This window comes from Callorhinus ursinus, unplaced genomic scaffold, assembly GCF_003265705.2.
Source record: "Callorhinus ursinus isolate GAN/ISIS: 27379988/994484 unplaced genomic scaffold, GSC_fseal_2.0 scaffold32, whole genome shotgun sequence".
Taxonomy (NCBI): domain Eukaryota; kingdom Metazoa; phylum Chordata; class Mammalia; order Carnivora; family Otariidae; genus Callorhinus; species Callorhinus ursinus.
Genome location: NW_027397094.1, coordinates 3,184,171 through 3,198,124, shown reverse-complemented (window position 1 = coordinate 3,198,124; position 13,954 = coordinate 3,184,171). Strand labels below are relative to the sequence as shown.

The window sequence follows — 13,954 nt, the reverse complement described above, 5'->3', positions numbered from 1 at the left end:
GTGAGAAAGTAGTTCCATCTGAATATGGATTTGGAAAGTAGGGGTGACAGAACAGAAAACGCGTATCATTTTCTTCTATGTTATGTAATCTTCAGTGTAATGCACACTGATGTGAGAAACCTAATAAGCTTTAAATTTAGGGTCAGACTGAACTTAGTCATGTAGAAAAAAAATTAAAATGCCAGTGAGGATAAAAAGAAAATTTTTCAAATAAAATTCTAACAAGGGGCAGATCTAACTCTTTGAGGTTCTTCTGTTCAGCATTTGAGCCTTTCAGCGTTATATCACATCCCCTGTATACAATTCCATTCAGAGGAATTCCTCACTCTCCTGCAACAAAAAAAATGTCAATATTTGGCCACCACCTTAGAAAGGAAGTGTTGTTTGCATTTTGTTTAAATGTTTACTGATCTGTGGCTATTTGATGAATGTACTGTATCATGCAACAATCAACAAAGACATTATGAAAAGTTGTTAAAATAATGCAGTGCATTACACAACCACACAGATCTGGCCATTTAACAGGTGATATGGAATAATTTTCATGACAAACGCTTGTGATTTTTAGGAACAAGGCCTTTTCTTTAAAGAGTGGGTTACTTTTGTGGCTCTATGACTCATCTGATACATTAATATCAGATAACAAGCCAACATTTTGCAAATCCAAACTAGCATTGAAATGATTCTTTATTACTGCCAATTTTTTTTAAGGATTTATGAAAACTTTTGGCCTAGTTTTATTTCAATAAAACAAGGTAGACTAATGGTTTTGTAATGATGATTATTGCTAAAATTTGTATCATAGCACAAATTAATATAATATTTAAAGTAAGCAATGAACATGTACTTTTTTATTGTTCTAAGAAGGAAAGTGTAACCAGAAACATTATTTGTATACATTATAGTGTCCGATAAGGTAGACCATTCTTTCTTTTCTGTAATTCTCTAAAAGAGTTCTCTTAAATAGAAACAGTAGCACAAATTTGCGCAGGCAGCCCAGAAGTTTCAGAGAGAGAAGGGATTAAAATTTCAATTTTTCCCCACTTCAAATGTGTGGTAATGGCCTAGGATAGCCGGCGACTATATTGACAGCAACAGCAATGAAGTGGCTGCCGTAAAATGACCATAGCATAGAAAGCAATGGACCTCGCGTGCTGGAACCTGAATCAAGAATGGTCATCAAAAGAGATCATGCAATCCTCACAAGGACGTGCCCTCCTCTAGCTGTCCTGGAAGCATTCTCCACTTAAGGAGTTGATGTAGGAGCTGTGGTATTAGCAACTGTGGTCAGAATAGACAAGGAGGATGCCGCGTCAGCATCTTTCACACCTGCAAGAATCTCTGGGACCTAACGGTGTCTCGTTGGTTTCAAAGGCAGAGAGGAGAGAAATAGGAAAGACACACTTGCTAGGGTAGGAGCACAGAGGGAGAATTTCTTCGGTAAAATTGGCGGCTCATCAGCTTTCCCAGCCCTCAGTTGAAAAATCTTTTCAGCCTCAGGGGAAAAGCAGATAAACACAGGAGTGGAAATCCTTTGCAGAGAGTAAGGGCTGGGCTTCCTGCTCGCTCAGGCGGGGAAAGGCTCACTATTGTCTTTTTTAAAAACAGCTTTATTAATGTATAACTCGCATATGCTCATACTCACCCACTTAGAGGGTACGATTCAGTGAATGTTGGTATATTTGCAGAGTTGTCCAACCATCACCATAATCAGATCTGGAACATGCTCTTCACTATTAGCATCACCCACTGGCAGTCTCTCCCTGTTCTTTCCCATCCCCAACCCCCAGCCCCAGGCAACCACTAATCTATTTTTTTTTTTTATCTCTATGGATTTGCCTATTCTGGACATTTCGTACAAATGGGATCATACCATGTGCTGTCCTTTGTGAATGACCTTCCACTGAGCATAATGTTGCTAAGGTTCAGCTATGCTGTAGCAGGTGTCGACACTAGGTTCTCCTTTATTGACAAAGTAATTGTACGAATACACTTTCTGTTCCTTGTTCATCTTTAGATGGACATTCCAGTTTCCACATTTTGCTATTGTAAATAATTCTGCCGTGTACATTCCTGTACAACTTTTCATGTGGACCCATGTTTTCATTTCTTGAGTAGATATGGGTAGAATTACTGGATTATACGGTAACTCTGTGTTTCACATTTAGAAGAAATGACACATTGTTCTCCAAAGTACACACTGACTTTACTTCCCCTCCAGAAATATAGGAGGACTCTGAAATCTCACCCATACTTCTTATGTCCTTCCTTTTCTCATTCTGGACATTCTACACAGGTGAGAAGCAGTATCTGGTGATTTTCATCTGCATTTCCCTAATGACTAGTGATCACAAGTGAAACTCCACACACTGTTGGCCATTCATATAGCTTCTTGGGAGAAATGTCTAGTCAAATTCCTGTCCACTTTTATTTGGGTTATTTCTCTGTTTATTTTGGGGTTATAATAGTTCTTTGTGTATTCTAGATATACTTACGTCCTTTATCATCTACATTGTTTAAAATATTTTCTCTCAGGCTGGGGGTGGTCTTCACTTTCTTGGTACTGACTTTTGAAGCATATATTTTTCAAATTTTGATGAAGTCCAACTTATCTGTCTTCTTATTAAGCACTTGTGGTTTTTATGTCGTATCTAGGAGAGCACTGCCTAATTCCAATCATGAAGATTTACTTCTGTATTTTCTTTAAAGAGTTAAATGCTTTTATCTCTAATATTTAGGTCCATGATCCACTTTGAGTTAATTTTTGCTAATGGTGTGAGGTAAAGATCCAACTTCATTCTTTTGCATGCGGCCCCAGATTTCATTTACTGTAAAGGTTATTCTTTCCTGGTTGGATTGTCTTGGCCTTCCTTGGGGGGGAAATTGATTGACCATAAATGTTATGATCTGGTTATTTCTGGACTCTTAACTTTATTTTAGCGATCTATACATGTACTTCTATACCAGTACCACACAGTCATGATTCCTGTTAAGGTGTCCCTTTAAAAAATTTTCTTTCTTTCAGGATGATTGTAAATTACAGCTAATTGAGATTTGTATGTATCTATGGGGGGGGGGGCGGAATTCCAAATAGTTAAGTCTCTCCATTTTTTTAGATAGAAGTTTTTCATCTGTGAAATCGAAAAGTCTGAGAATTACTGTTTCCCGGCAAACTCACTCATGGTTGGCACATCCTAGTCAGAGTGAAATTACAGGTGTTCCTCCCAAGACCAGTGACCATGCATGGTTCCCCTGATTTGGCATGATGCACCCATGTTCCTGAGATGAAAGCAGTGCTTGGCTCATCTGTGGAAATTCTCACTTTGTGATCACGGGCCCTGTTCAGGTTTCCATTCTTTTAGGGAGTAAAACCACCCGTGGACACAAAGAAAGAATCAGAGAGGTAGCAAGCGTGACTCCCTAAGGACCACCCCTACGTGACAGCAACAGGGCAACTTTGCTCTTAGACAAGGGAAGCCAATGATCCCTCTGCAAACCGTGGTGTCTCCTTCCGGGCCTCCTGGCTTTCTCCTGCTGCACCCCGAGGGGAGTAGAGCGACACCAATATACGCCCCACAAGGCTTAGCAGGGCCATGGTAATGTTTTTGTCCTAGCTTTTTCAGAATACACCTACTTTCCTCAAAAACGGAAGGGTAGACTTCGATGGTACTTTAAATGTGTTTGAATTATTGCTTTGTCTTACAAAATTCTCTTCGAATGACCAATTTAGTGCCACATTACTCTTGGTAGAAATGCCCTTGTTATTATGAGTAACTGACAACTTTAAAGGGATCTAATTAATCCCAGCCTACAAATAAAATGTTTCTACCTCCGTGGATTTTTACCTAGTGAAAATGTTTAAAATACATAGTCTCCTGGGTGAGATTTCTGAATTCAGAATTATCCCCCACCCCCTGATCTCATTCGCATTCATAGGGGAAAAAAAAGTAAAAGAAAACTACAGCCAGCTGAAAACCACTGATTAGAAGTCTGTTCCCCCACCGGTACACTGTTTAATGTCTTCAAAAAAATAAATTTTGAAATCATTTTTAACTTACGTCTCCGAAAGATTAAAAACTCGTTGAGGATCTCCGTTCTCAATGGTGTATGATATTGGGTCTCCCTCTCGATCAGTTGCCTTCAGAGAGAAAACATGATTGGATTATCGAGTAATTGATATAGGTCCTGGTCCATACAGTGGAATATAGGAGCTGGAAACTAACAGCGTGGAATAGCCACGGGACACTTAAGGGATAAAAAAATGAGCTAATTCAGAATTTCATATCTGACCCCAGCATTTCTGTCATTTCCTCTCATTTGAAAGCAGTAACAATGAATAAGAGTAATATCGCCCTAATGTGTACATAATCTTACCTGGGGCAGAAATAGATTAATGGCTCTCTTAAGGTTTATGTATTTGATTTACATGAGTGTATCTCTCTAGTTTACAAATGTGTTACTGTTTGCATAAATGTTTACAGTGTAGAGAAACTGTCTAGTCCACTGGTTTCTTTTTCTGCTGAGCATATATCAAGTCTGGAAGCTTTATGGTTAAGAATCCTGAATCTGAAGCCAGAAACCTGAATTTGAAACTGGCTTCCCTTACTAAATGTGTGATTATTTTTTCTCATTTGCAAATGAGAACTTTAACAATAACAAAAGTCAATCAATATTGGGAGGTTTGACTGACATGATTTCTGTCCAAAAGCCAAATTTTTAATTAAGCCAAGTGACCACCTTTTTCAGGCCTGCATTGTATTTCTTTTGAGTAATGCTTTTGCATTATGATGGATACACACTCACTAAAATACAACGGAATGAAATCAAGTAGTAAAATAAAATGAAATAATCAATTAGCTAGGGTAATATCTTGGAGCATTCCATTTCTAGCTGAATCTCAAATTTTAAATTGCCTTGATTTCATTATTATAGAAATCTCAGAGTAGAGAGTAAGAAACACAATATATTTTTTTAAACAGGCTCAACAGAATTGATAGTAGATGCTTGATGTTTTCCTCTTATGTTTCTGTTCTCTGCCAGGCAAGTATTCGCCAAAAAGAGAAAAGAGAACTACAAATAATGACACAGTTAAGTTTTTGAAGAAACACAGAATTATGCTAGATTTAGTGAGACAGGGAAACTGAAGGATTGTATAAAAATCTGTTTTTTGCTCCTTTTCCTGCTTCTGTTCTTCCTGGACCTGCGTGCCCACCTCATACATGTGTTGTAGTATGTCCTCCCTGTAAGGGACAAGGAATTAATGATTTCTTTGGACTCCTCTAGCACAACATATAACATCTAAGGAGTAGCGGGGCGAGAATGCCTGGATGAGGTCATCGCCTGTATATTCCAGACTGAGGAGGGAGCAGAAGGCAAGCCGAGGACAGAGCACCAGCTGACACCCCGCAACCTCCCCCCACCCCCACTCCTGGGTGGGACATGTGTGATATTCTTCCAGGAAACTCCCAAACTATCTTTATGTTAATACATTGCTAGAGGGCAAAACAACCTTAACTTGACAATGGCAAGGCCTCAGGTATGCCGTGAGTCTTCCTTAACGTACAAAAATCCTTTTGAAACCTCCCTTTTCCTTACCTTCCCCAACCCATAGTATATCGTCAGCCACCCCTCACAACCGCGGAGCAGCAGCTCTTTCTGCCCACGGGGCCTGTCCCCATGCTTTAATAAAACCACCATTTTGCACCAAAGACATCTCAAGGATTCTTTCTTGGTCGTGGGCTCCGGACATCACCCCACCGAACCTCTCCTATATTCTAAAACCACATCAAGACCACCCATGCTGGACGTCTCAACCCAAGACCCTTGGCTCCAGGGAATGTGACTTAGGGAGGACACCTGGACGCCTGCCCTTGTTCTCACCTGTTCCCGAACGCCTGAGGGATATGCACACCACAACACAATCCTCAATAAAATCCTCAGACTCTGAATAAAGATGAGACTCTGCTTTCCTTTCTGTGTCTTCCAGACACTGTCTGTACCTGTATCTTCAATAAACTCTTGCTCTTACCTGCTGCTGGCTCCCATTAGATTTCCATCCTGCCTGCAGCCACGGACCTTCCTGGCTGGTCCTGTGGGACCCTCTCTGGGTCCTCAGACCCAGCCTGCTTATGTCCTTAAGAGACTGCTTGTTACCACTGAAAAGCTCACACTAAAGATTTTCCATTGTTTTTCTCTTTCAGTCACTCATTTTTACCTGTCATACTGTTACAGATATTATCAATTTCTTTTTGTTTGTTCATTGGTATGTAGTTGCTGCTGCTTTCTGAAAGACAATTTATTGTCTTGTATTTTCATAAAAGCCAGAAGAAATGGATTCTGAAGCAGGATAGCTTTGTGTAAATAATGTTAAGTCCAGATTAATGTTCCCCTTTCTTCTAATGTATCGAGTCTAATACTTGATATCGTTGCTTAGGGATGAAAGCACTGTGAATGCTAAGTCATTTTATTTAAGTCATTATGTTGTTATGTCACTAAAATAACAAGGGAGAAAAATTCCTAGAGGATTTTCAGTTTTTTCACCCACATTAATTACTTTCAATCCCTGAGTTACCTTGAAGTACTTCCTTTTGTTTGACCATTTAAATACTTAAGAAATGTGAGAGCCCGTAATCTGCCTACTTCAATCTCATGTGAGGTTGTGTCCATATTAGAAAGCTTGAAGACCCAGGATTTGGAAGGAAATCCTTATTTGATTGTTTTGTTTCTTTCAGTCCTCTGTGTTTGGTTCCGGGATCTGTGGCCAAGGGTGTAGTAATTAGGGAGGATCCATCATTTCTCAGTCCACAATGCAAGGCGGGGGATGGTGCCATCAGGATCAGACCTCTGAAATCTATCCATTACATGTGTTAGCACTTGTGTAAGTACTTTACATCTCTACTTGTCCGTATTTAAGGAGAGAAACTATTTCACGTTTATTTATTTATTTGAGAGAGAGAGGGCGAACAGGGTAAGTGTGGAGGGTGAAGGAGAGAGAGAATCTCAAACATACTCCCCACTGAGCACAGAGCCCGACTCAGGGCTCGATCCCACAGTCCTGAGAGCACAACCTGAGCTGAAATCAAGAGTTGGATGCTCAACCGAGGGAGCCACCCAGGCGGCCCAAGGAGAGGAGTTATTTAAAGAAAGAAATAACACATAAGAGGAATAACTGGAAAAATCGGAAAAAGCAATGATTCTTGGGAGTATTAAGATATGATCATGTGCATATTTCTGACCTAAAATACATTTCTAAAAACATTTTTTAAAAAGTTTTTTTTTTTTTTTCCCAGGGGTGCTTGGGTGGCTCAGTCAGTTAAGCATCTGCCTTACGCTCAGGTCATGATCTCAGGGTCCTGGGATCTAATCCCACATTGAGCTACCTGCTCAGCGGGGAGTCTGTTTTTCCCTCTGCCCCTCCCCCTTGCTTGTGCATGCTCTCTCTCTCTCTCTCAAATAAATAAATAAAATCTTTTAAAAATTTAAAAATATTTTTTTTTCTATATATAAGTCTAGCTAGCCATCTCTAAATGCTGGGCAGAAATTCAAATATGATACTGAACAGTGAATCCTTAAGTTAGAATTCATTGACTATTTACTATGTGTCAGGAACTATACTTGCATGCCTTGTCTCATTTAAACCTCACAGCAACCATATAGTAAATGGGAAATGCAAAGGACTTCAGTTCTCAGAGTCTTTCTGGCACCACTCCAATTGGAGTTCCCTATAATTGGCTTAATTGGAAAATACATCTTTTTTTTTTTTAATCTGGAGATAGTAGTAACTTTTATCTTAAAAAGAGAGCGAGTAGTGTAAATGTTTTCCATAACAGAACAGAAAGGAATCTCTCATTCTTTGTGCAAATATATATTCTGTGCCTTTATTTCTGATCAGTCGGGTCCAATCCAAGCCCTCTGTGCAAGGTGTGAGAGAGTACAGGAGCCGTCATCTTAGGGGGCCTGGCTGGGTGTGGGCTCCGGAGCCAGCCCCCTCGGGTGCCATCTCCTCTTAGGCAAGAGGCCTAATGACAAAATGAAGCTAACAACAGTAACACACACAGTATTCACTCATGGATTCAACAAATAGTTATCAATCATCTGCACTGTGTTAAATGGGCCCTGGGGCTTCCATGCAGACAAAAGTCCGTGAGCAACACAGACAAGAATTCTGCCTTTGTGCAACTTACACTGTAGTACGGGCAGTCAGAGACAAAACAAAATAATTCATGACAATATACAGTTTTCAGATCTCTATAAGTGCCGTGAAAATATGAGTTAATTTAGGAAGGGCATAAGGTTGGTGGGGGGGGGGGTTGCAGTCATATATAGGTCATCAGGAAAGCTATCAGGAAAACGTGATGCAAATGCAAATGCATTTGTGAGGGGCCAGAGAGCAAGTCTTGCGGGGAACGGTATTCTGGCAGAGGGCACCGGGAAGGAAAAGACCATGAGATGGAAACAGGCCTCGTGAAAGTGAGGAAGAGAGAGCAAATGGAAAACCAGCTCCTGTTTTGCTTGGCCTCAGGTAAACAACCTGAGGTTAAATACCTCAGGTTAAATAACTGAATGATACTCACTTTGGACGGCTAGCAAGGAATGGAATTATTTAGTCCCTGGTCTGCTGATAGATGTTTAACAACACAACGAACTACAATCAAGCTAATTGTCCTGTAATGTTTGCTAGTAGGACAAGGAGTAACTTTTTAAAAGATCAAGGCCACTGCTGTTTCTAGTCTGCTTAACCAGGTAACTGACAGCATATAATTCAGGTCTCCCAGTTGTCAGAAGCACCAAGGACACAAAAGTATTTATCTCAATAGGCACGGTGCTTAGACACTGGAAAAAAGGAATTTTGAAAAAGAAAACAAATCTTCTCTAAACTAATATTCCATTCATGTTAAAGACGAATACAGCCATCAAATACCATCTGGTAGACTGCACTTTATGCACACAGAATGATTCTGCACATTTCACAGGACATTAAGACAAAGCACCTGACCCGAGGGATTCTAAAATAGATAAAAATCAACAGATTTAGATGATCTTTTCTTTTCTCACTTAGGCAAACGAGTTCTGATTTATGTTATTAAACTACTTGAGAGCAAGAACGGAGGTTTTCAATTCAGCACAGCAGTGTTTCCAAAAATGTGTCTGCGGGCACTCCTGGTGTCAAATACTGGCCCTTTAACAAAATGTTAATGTTTACGAATCTATTTTGATGAATAATGCAGACTTTTTTATGTCAAGAAGTGCTGTTTTGTCATGTATGATCCTGATTTAAAATTTCCTTCTGGAAATAAGTTCATTTACGTAAAGAAGTCAGATTGTTCAATTTTCTAAAAAATATAAGTAAATTGATAAATAGGATGCAGTGTAACATACCTGAAACTTGGAAATACAGCTCACATAGAATGTCCACATGATACAGGAGCGTACCTGAACCCCTTCAATCCTGTCCAGCTATTAACTCTGTTTCTCGTTGTTCTCATTCTCTCTTGGAACCATCTCGATCACGTTTCCAACCCTCCCAAGAGTACTACACCGAAACTGCTCTTTTCAACACGCCGAGTAAATTCCATATTAGTAAAATCACCCATCAGTCCACAGTCTTTGTTTCCATTTGTTTCTTTGTTTTGTTTGTTTTTAACGTGACCTCTCAGTAGCATCAGGAATAAATGATCTCTCCCTTCTCCCTGACACCCTTTTTTCCCCAAGTCCACCTCAGGACATTTCTTCTGGGTCCCCATTCCTGATCCTCCTCACCTCCTTGGCACTTTAAATTCAGCCTTTGGATGTCTTCTACTTTCACTCCCTCAAGAACCTCATCCAATCTCAAAGTTCTAAGTAGTACTTAAATGCTCAAGACCCCAGATGGATATTTTCTAGTCCAAACTTCTTCCCCAGACACATACCCAACTGCCTACTCAGTAGCTTTAATTAGATGTCAAAAGACATTTCAAATTTGACATGTCCAAAATTGAATTATTTCTCCTCTGACATTCTTTTCGTTCTGGCTAATGGAAATTCAATCCTACCAGTTGCTTGGGCTGTAACTTAGTAGCCATTCTTCACTTGTCTTCTCTCCCAAAATCCACAATCACCAACAAATCCTCTAGTGTCTACCTACAAAATAGAAAAAAGTGGAAACCACTTCTCCCTATGTCCAGAAATATCACTCCAGGCTAGTCTGGACTACTGAAATAGCACCCTAACTAATTTGCACAATTCCTCACATTTCACTGCAGACCATTCTCAGTAGAGAATCCGTAGGATCCTTTTAAATTTTAAGTTTATTCGTGTCACTGCTCTATTCAAATTCTTCCATTAGTACTCACTTCCACTGAGAATAATTATCTCCACACTTCTCCAGGTCCTGGGGGACTTCATTTCTATAGGTTCCCTCTTCTCTTGTTCTACTCCTGTCACACTGGTATCTTCACTGTTCCTCAAACACACCAGGCAGGTCTGAACTTCAGGGCCTTTCCACATGCACCCGAAGTACTCTGCCCTAGATGAGCCATGCCCACATGGCTCATTTTCTCACCTTCGTCAATTCTTTGATAATGCCACCTTAGCAAAATCATCACTGATCAAATTGTCATCCCCCATTACTCCTCTCAATTTTTCCTCATTTACATTTTCACAAAGCATTTATTACCTCCTAAAATTCTATATCGCTCACATATATTTTGTTAATTTTTCTTTTTCTTACTAGAATGTAAGCTCCATGAAGGCAGAACACTTGTCTGCTTTGTTACTAATGTGCTTTAGTATTTACAATTTGGGCTTGCCTTTGTATTTCTTGTGGCCAAGAAGGTAAGTTTAGTGTAATGAAGAAAGTATAGTGATCTAGTTTGTTCTGTACTTCAATCAACTATATTTACAGTAAAAAAAAAAAATGTACTTTGATCTTCATCTTACATACCCCACGTTTGTCTGTCTCAGTTTCTTCCAGACTTGAGTCAGAAAAGAGATTGTGACATAGAACACTAGCCCTTGTTACTACTGCCTATTGGAGGCAGCTAATAATCTCCAAAGGTAATCTAATTACTGTGGGGAGATATTTGGCTCCCGTCAGTTCTCAACACTCAACATTTGGTAATAAACCAAATAAATACAATTCATAAACAACATTTTCAATGCTAAAATAGCTAAACAAAATGACTCTTGTTCAGTTCTAAATAAATTGAAGAGGGTGTGTATGTTTCCAGGCCTATGGAGATCTGAAGACCTACAAAGCCCCTACTTAGACTCTTGCACATTAGTTCAAGGGTTTCTCAAGCCCTCCCTCACAGTCTACGTACTAGTTCCCAGACGTCAGCACATCAAAACCAGATTTTCAAAATTGTGCAGTTAATAGAGCCAGGCCAATTGAATGGACTAAGCACACAGCTAATGGTCTGACAGTACTGAGGGAAAAAGACAGAAAAATCTATTTAAACAAGAGCATGGGGATCAATAAGCAGAGGGATCCATTAAGCCTCACATACCACCATACCGTTTGTTGATATAAATACAGAATCTAATTTAGAATCTAAAAGTCACATTATCCTGTGTTCAGTAAGCCAAAAAATGTACTGGGCAACCATTATAAAGAATCTATTTCACGCTAGGAATCAGGAATGATATGTCATGTAGTACAGTCCCTACCTTTGAGAAAATTCTGATCATTGGTGATATTAACACTGAAAAAGAGTTAAATAATGTTCAGAATACTGTGATTAAGCCTATACTTATAAAAAATAGCCCAGAGCTGGTAATCATACGACTGAGAACCTAGTCCGAATTATCTTGGTTTTAACTACCTGAACTGGGCTCTTGTCGCTGAACCTATATTCTCAATCATTAAATGGATAAATAACACTTGAAATGTATAGTCTATACGGTTGATGTAGAATCAGATGAGGCAACAGATGTTTAGAAAACTCTAGAATTCTATCCCAATTAAAAGTATTGTCTAAGGAACTGATTTAATTTGGTAACTAAAAATCTTGAGCTTTAAAGCAAAAAAAAGGGGGGGGATGAAAGTTGTCACTTATTAGCTATGCAAATCACTAAACCTGTTTACGTCTCAATGACTCCATGTATGATACTGAAATAAGATTATTCTCTTAATACATTTTTTTGCAGTTGATACCTGCATTTAAAAATGAGCAAAAATAGAGCACACAAGGGAAAGACTTCAGGAATGGCTGAGTGAAGTCCTCACCCATGAAAACAACCATGACTACTAAAAAATAGTTTAAAAAAATTAGGGTCTCTGGAAATTGTTCTAAGAGTGTACAGTAATGAGAGAAACATTTATTAAAAAAAAAAATCTACAAAATCTCAGTCAGAACAGCAGGAGTCTTTGGCATTGGAGCAATAAGGTATTCCCCCTCTAACTCTCAGCCAGCACAGCATGAGAGAAGGTCTACTTGTGGCAGGTGTAAGCAGAGTCACTGCACCCCTTCTCCCTCACAGCACCAGTGAAAGACTACGGCATCTGCCCTGGAGCGACAGGCCCACGGCGTTCCTTATCCTCTGCCTGTCAGTCCATGTTGCAGAAACCCACCGTCTGCCATCTGCTAATTCTTTCTCTGTCTATAATGGAATAAAATTAGAAACCAACAACATCAAGTCTCAAAATTCACAACTATACAGAAATGAAAACAGCACTCAGAGACAAAGAAGACAATGCAAAGGAAATTAGAAAAAGCTTCAAAATGAATGAAAATTGTTTAAAGAATCCTCAAAAAATTAAAAATAGAGCTATCCTATGACCCAGCAATTGCACTCCTGGGTATTTACACCAAAGACACAGATGTAGTGAAAAGAAGGGCCACATGCACCCCAATGTTCATAGCAGCAATGTCCGCAATAGCCAAACCGTGGAAAGAGCCGAGATGCCCTTCGATAGACAAATGGATAAAGAAGATGTGGTCCATATACACAGTGGAATATAACTCAACCATCAGAAAGGATGAATACCCAACTTTTACATCAACATGGATGGGACTGGGGGAGATTAGGCTGAGTGAAATAAGTCAAGCAGAGAAAGTCAATTATCATATGGTTTCACTTATTTGTGGAACATAAGGAATAACATGGAGGACATTAGGAGAAGGAAGGGAAAAATGAAGGGGGGGAAATCGGAGGGGGAGACGAACCATGAGAGACGATGGACTCTGAGAAACACACTGAGGGTTCTAGAGGGTAGGGGGGTGGGGGGATGGGTTAGCCTGGTGATGGGTATTAAGGAGGGCACGTACTGCATGGAGCATTGGGTGTTATATGCAAACAATGAATCATGGAACACTATACATCAAAAACGAATGATGTAATGTATGGTGATTAACATAACATAATACAATAAAATTAAACTAAAAAAAACTACACTAAAACTTATGCAATAATATAAGGCAGTTCTTGGAGAAAAAGATACAGCTGTAAGCATCTATATCTACAAAGGGGTAAGTTTTCAAGTCAATAACTTTTCATCTAAGACAATGAAAAAAGATGAGTAAAATAAACGTAAAGCAAGGAGAAGAAATAAAAATTAAAGTGGGAATTAATGAAATAAAAATAGAAAAACAGTAGAGAAGAATCAATGAAACCAAAAGTTGATGTTTTGAAAAGATCAACAAGATTGACAAGATTTGGGCGCCTGGGTGGCTCAGTCGGTTAAGCGACTGCCTTCGGCTCAGGTCATGATCCTGGAGTCCCGGGATCGAGTCCCGCATCGGGCTCCCTGCTCAGCAGGGAGTCTGCTTCTCCCTCTGACCCTCTCCCCTCTCATGCTCTCTCTCTATCTCATTCTCTCTCTCAAATAAATAAAAAATCTTTAAAAAAACTTATAAAAAAAAAAGATTGACAAGATTCCAGTCAGACTGATAAAGGAAAAAAAAAAAAAGAGAAGAGAGAAGGTTCAAATTACTAAAATCAGGAACAAAAGCGGAGCTATCCCTATGGCCTCACA

At 39.4% G+C, this 13,954-nt stretch overlaps 1 protein-coding gene across 1 annotated transcript in view; it reads right to left on the bottom strand.

Annotated features, from left to right (window-relative positions):
* PCDH15 (protocadherin related 15) overlaps positions 1–13,954 on the bottom strand; it is a 1,645,434-nt gene that overhangs the window by 274,500 nt on the left and 1,356,980 nt on the right. Inside the window, exon 18 of the mRNA XM_073878941.1 lies at positions 4,059–4,138. Within this exon, the coding sequence (XP_073735042.1) occupies positions 4,059–4,138 (80 nt within the window). The remainder of the gene's footprint in view (positions 1–4,058; positions 4,139–13,954) is intronic.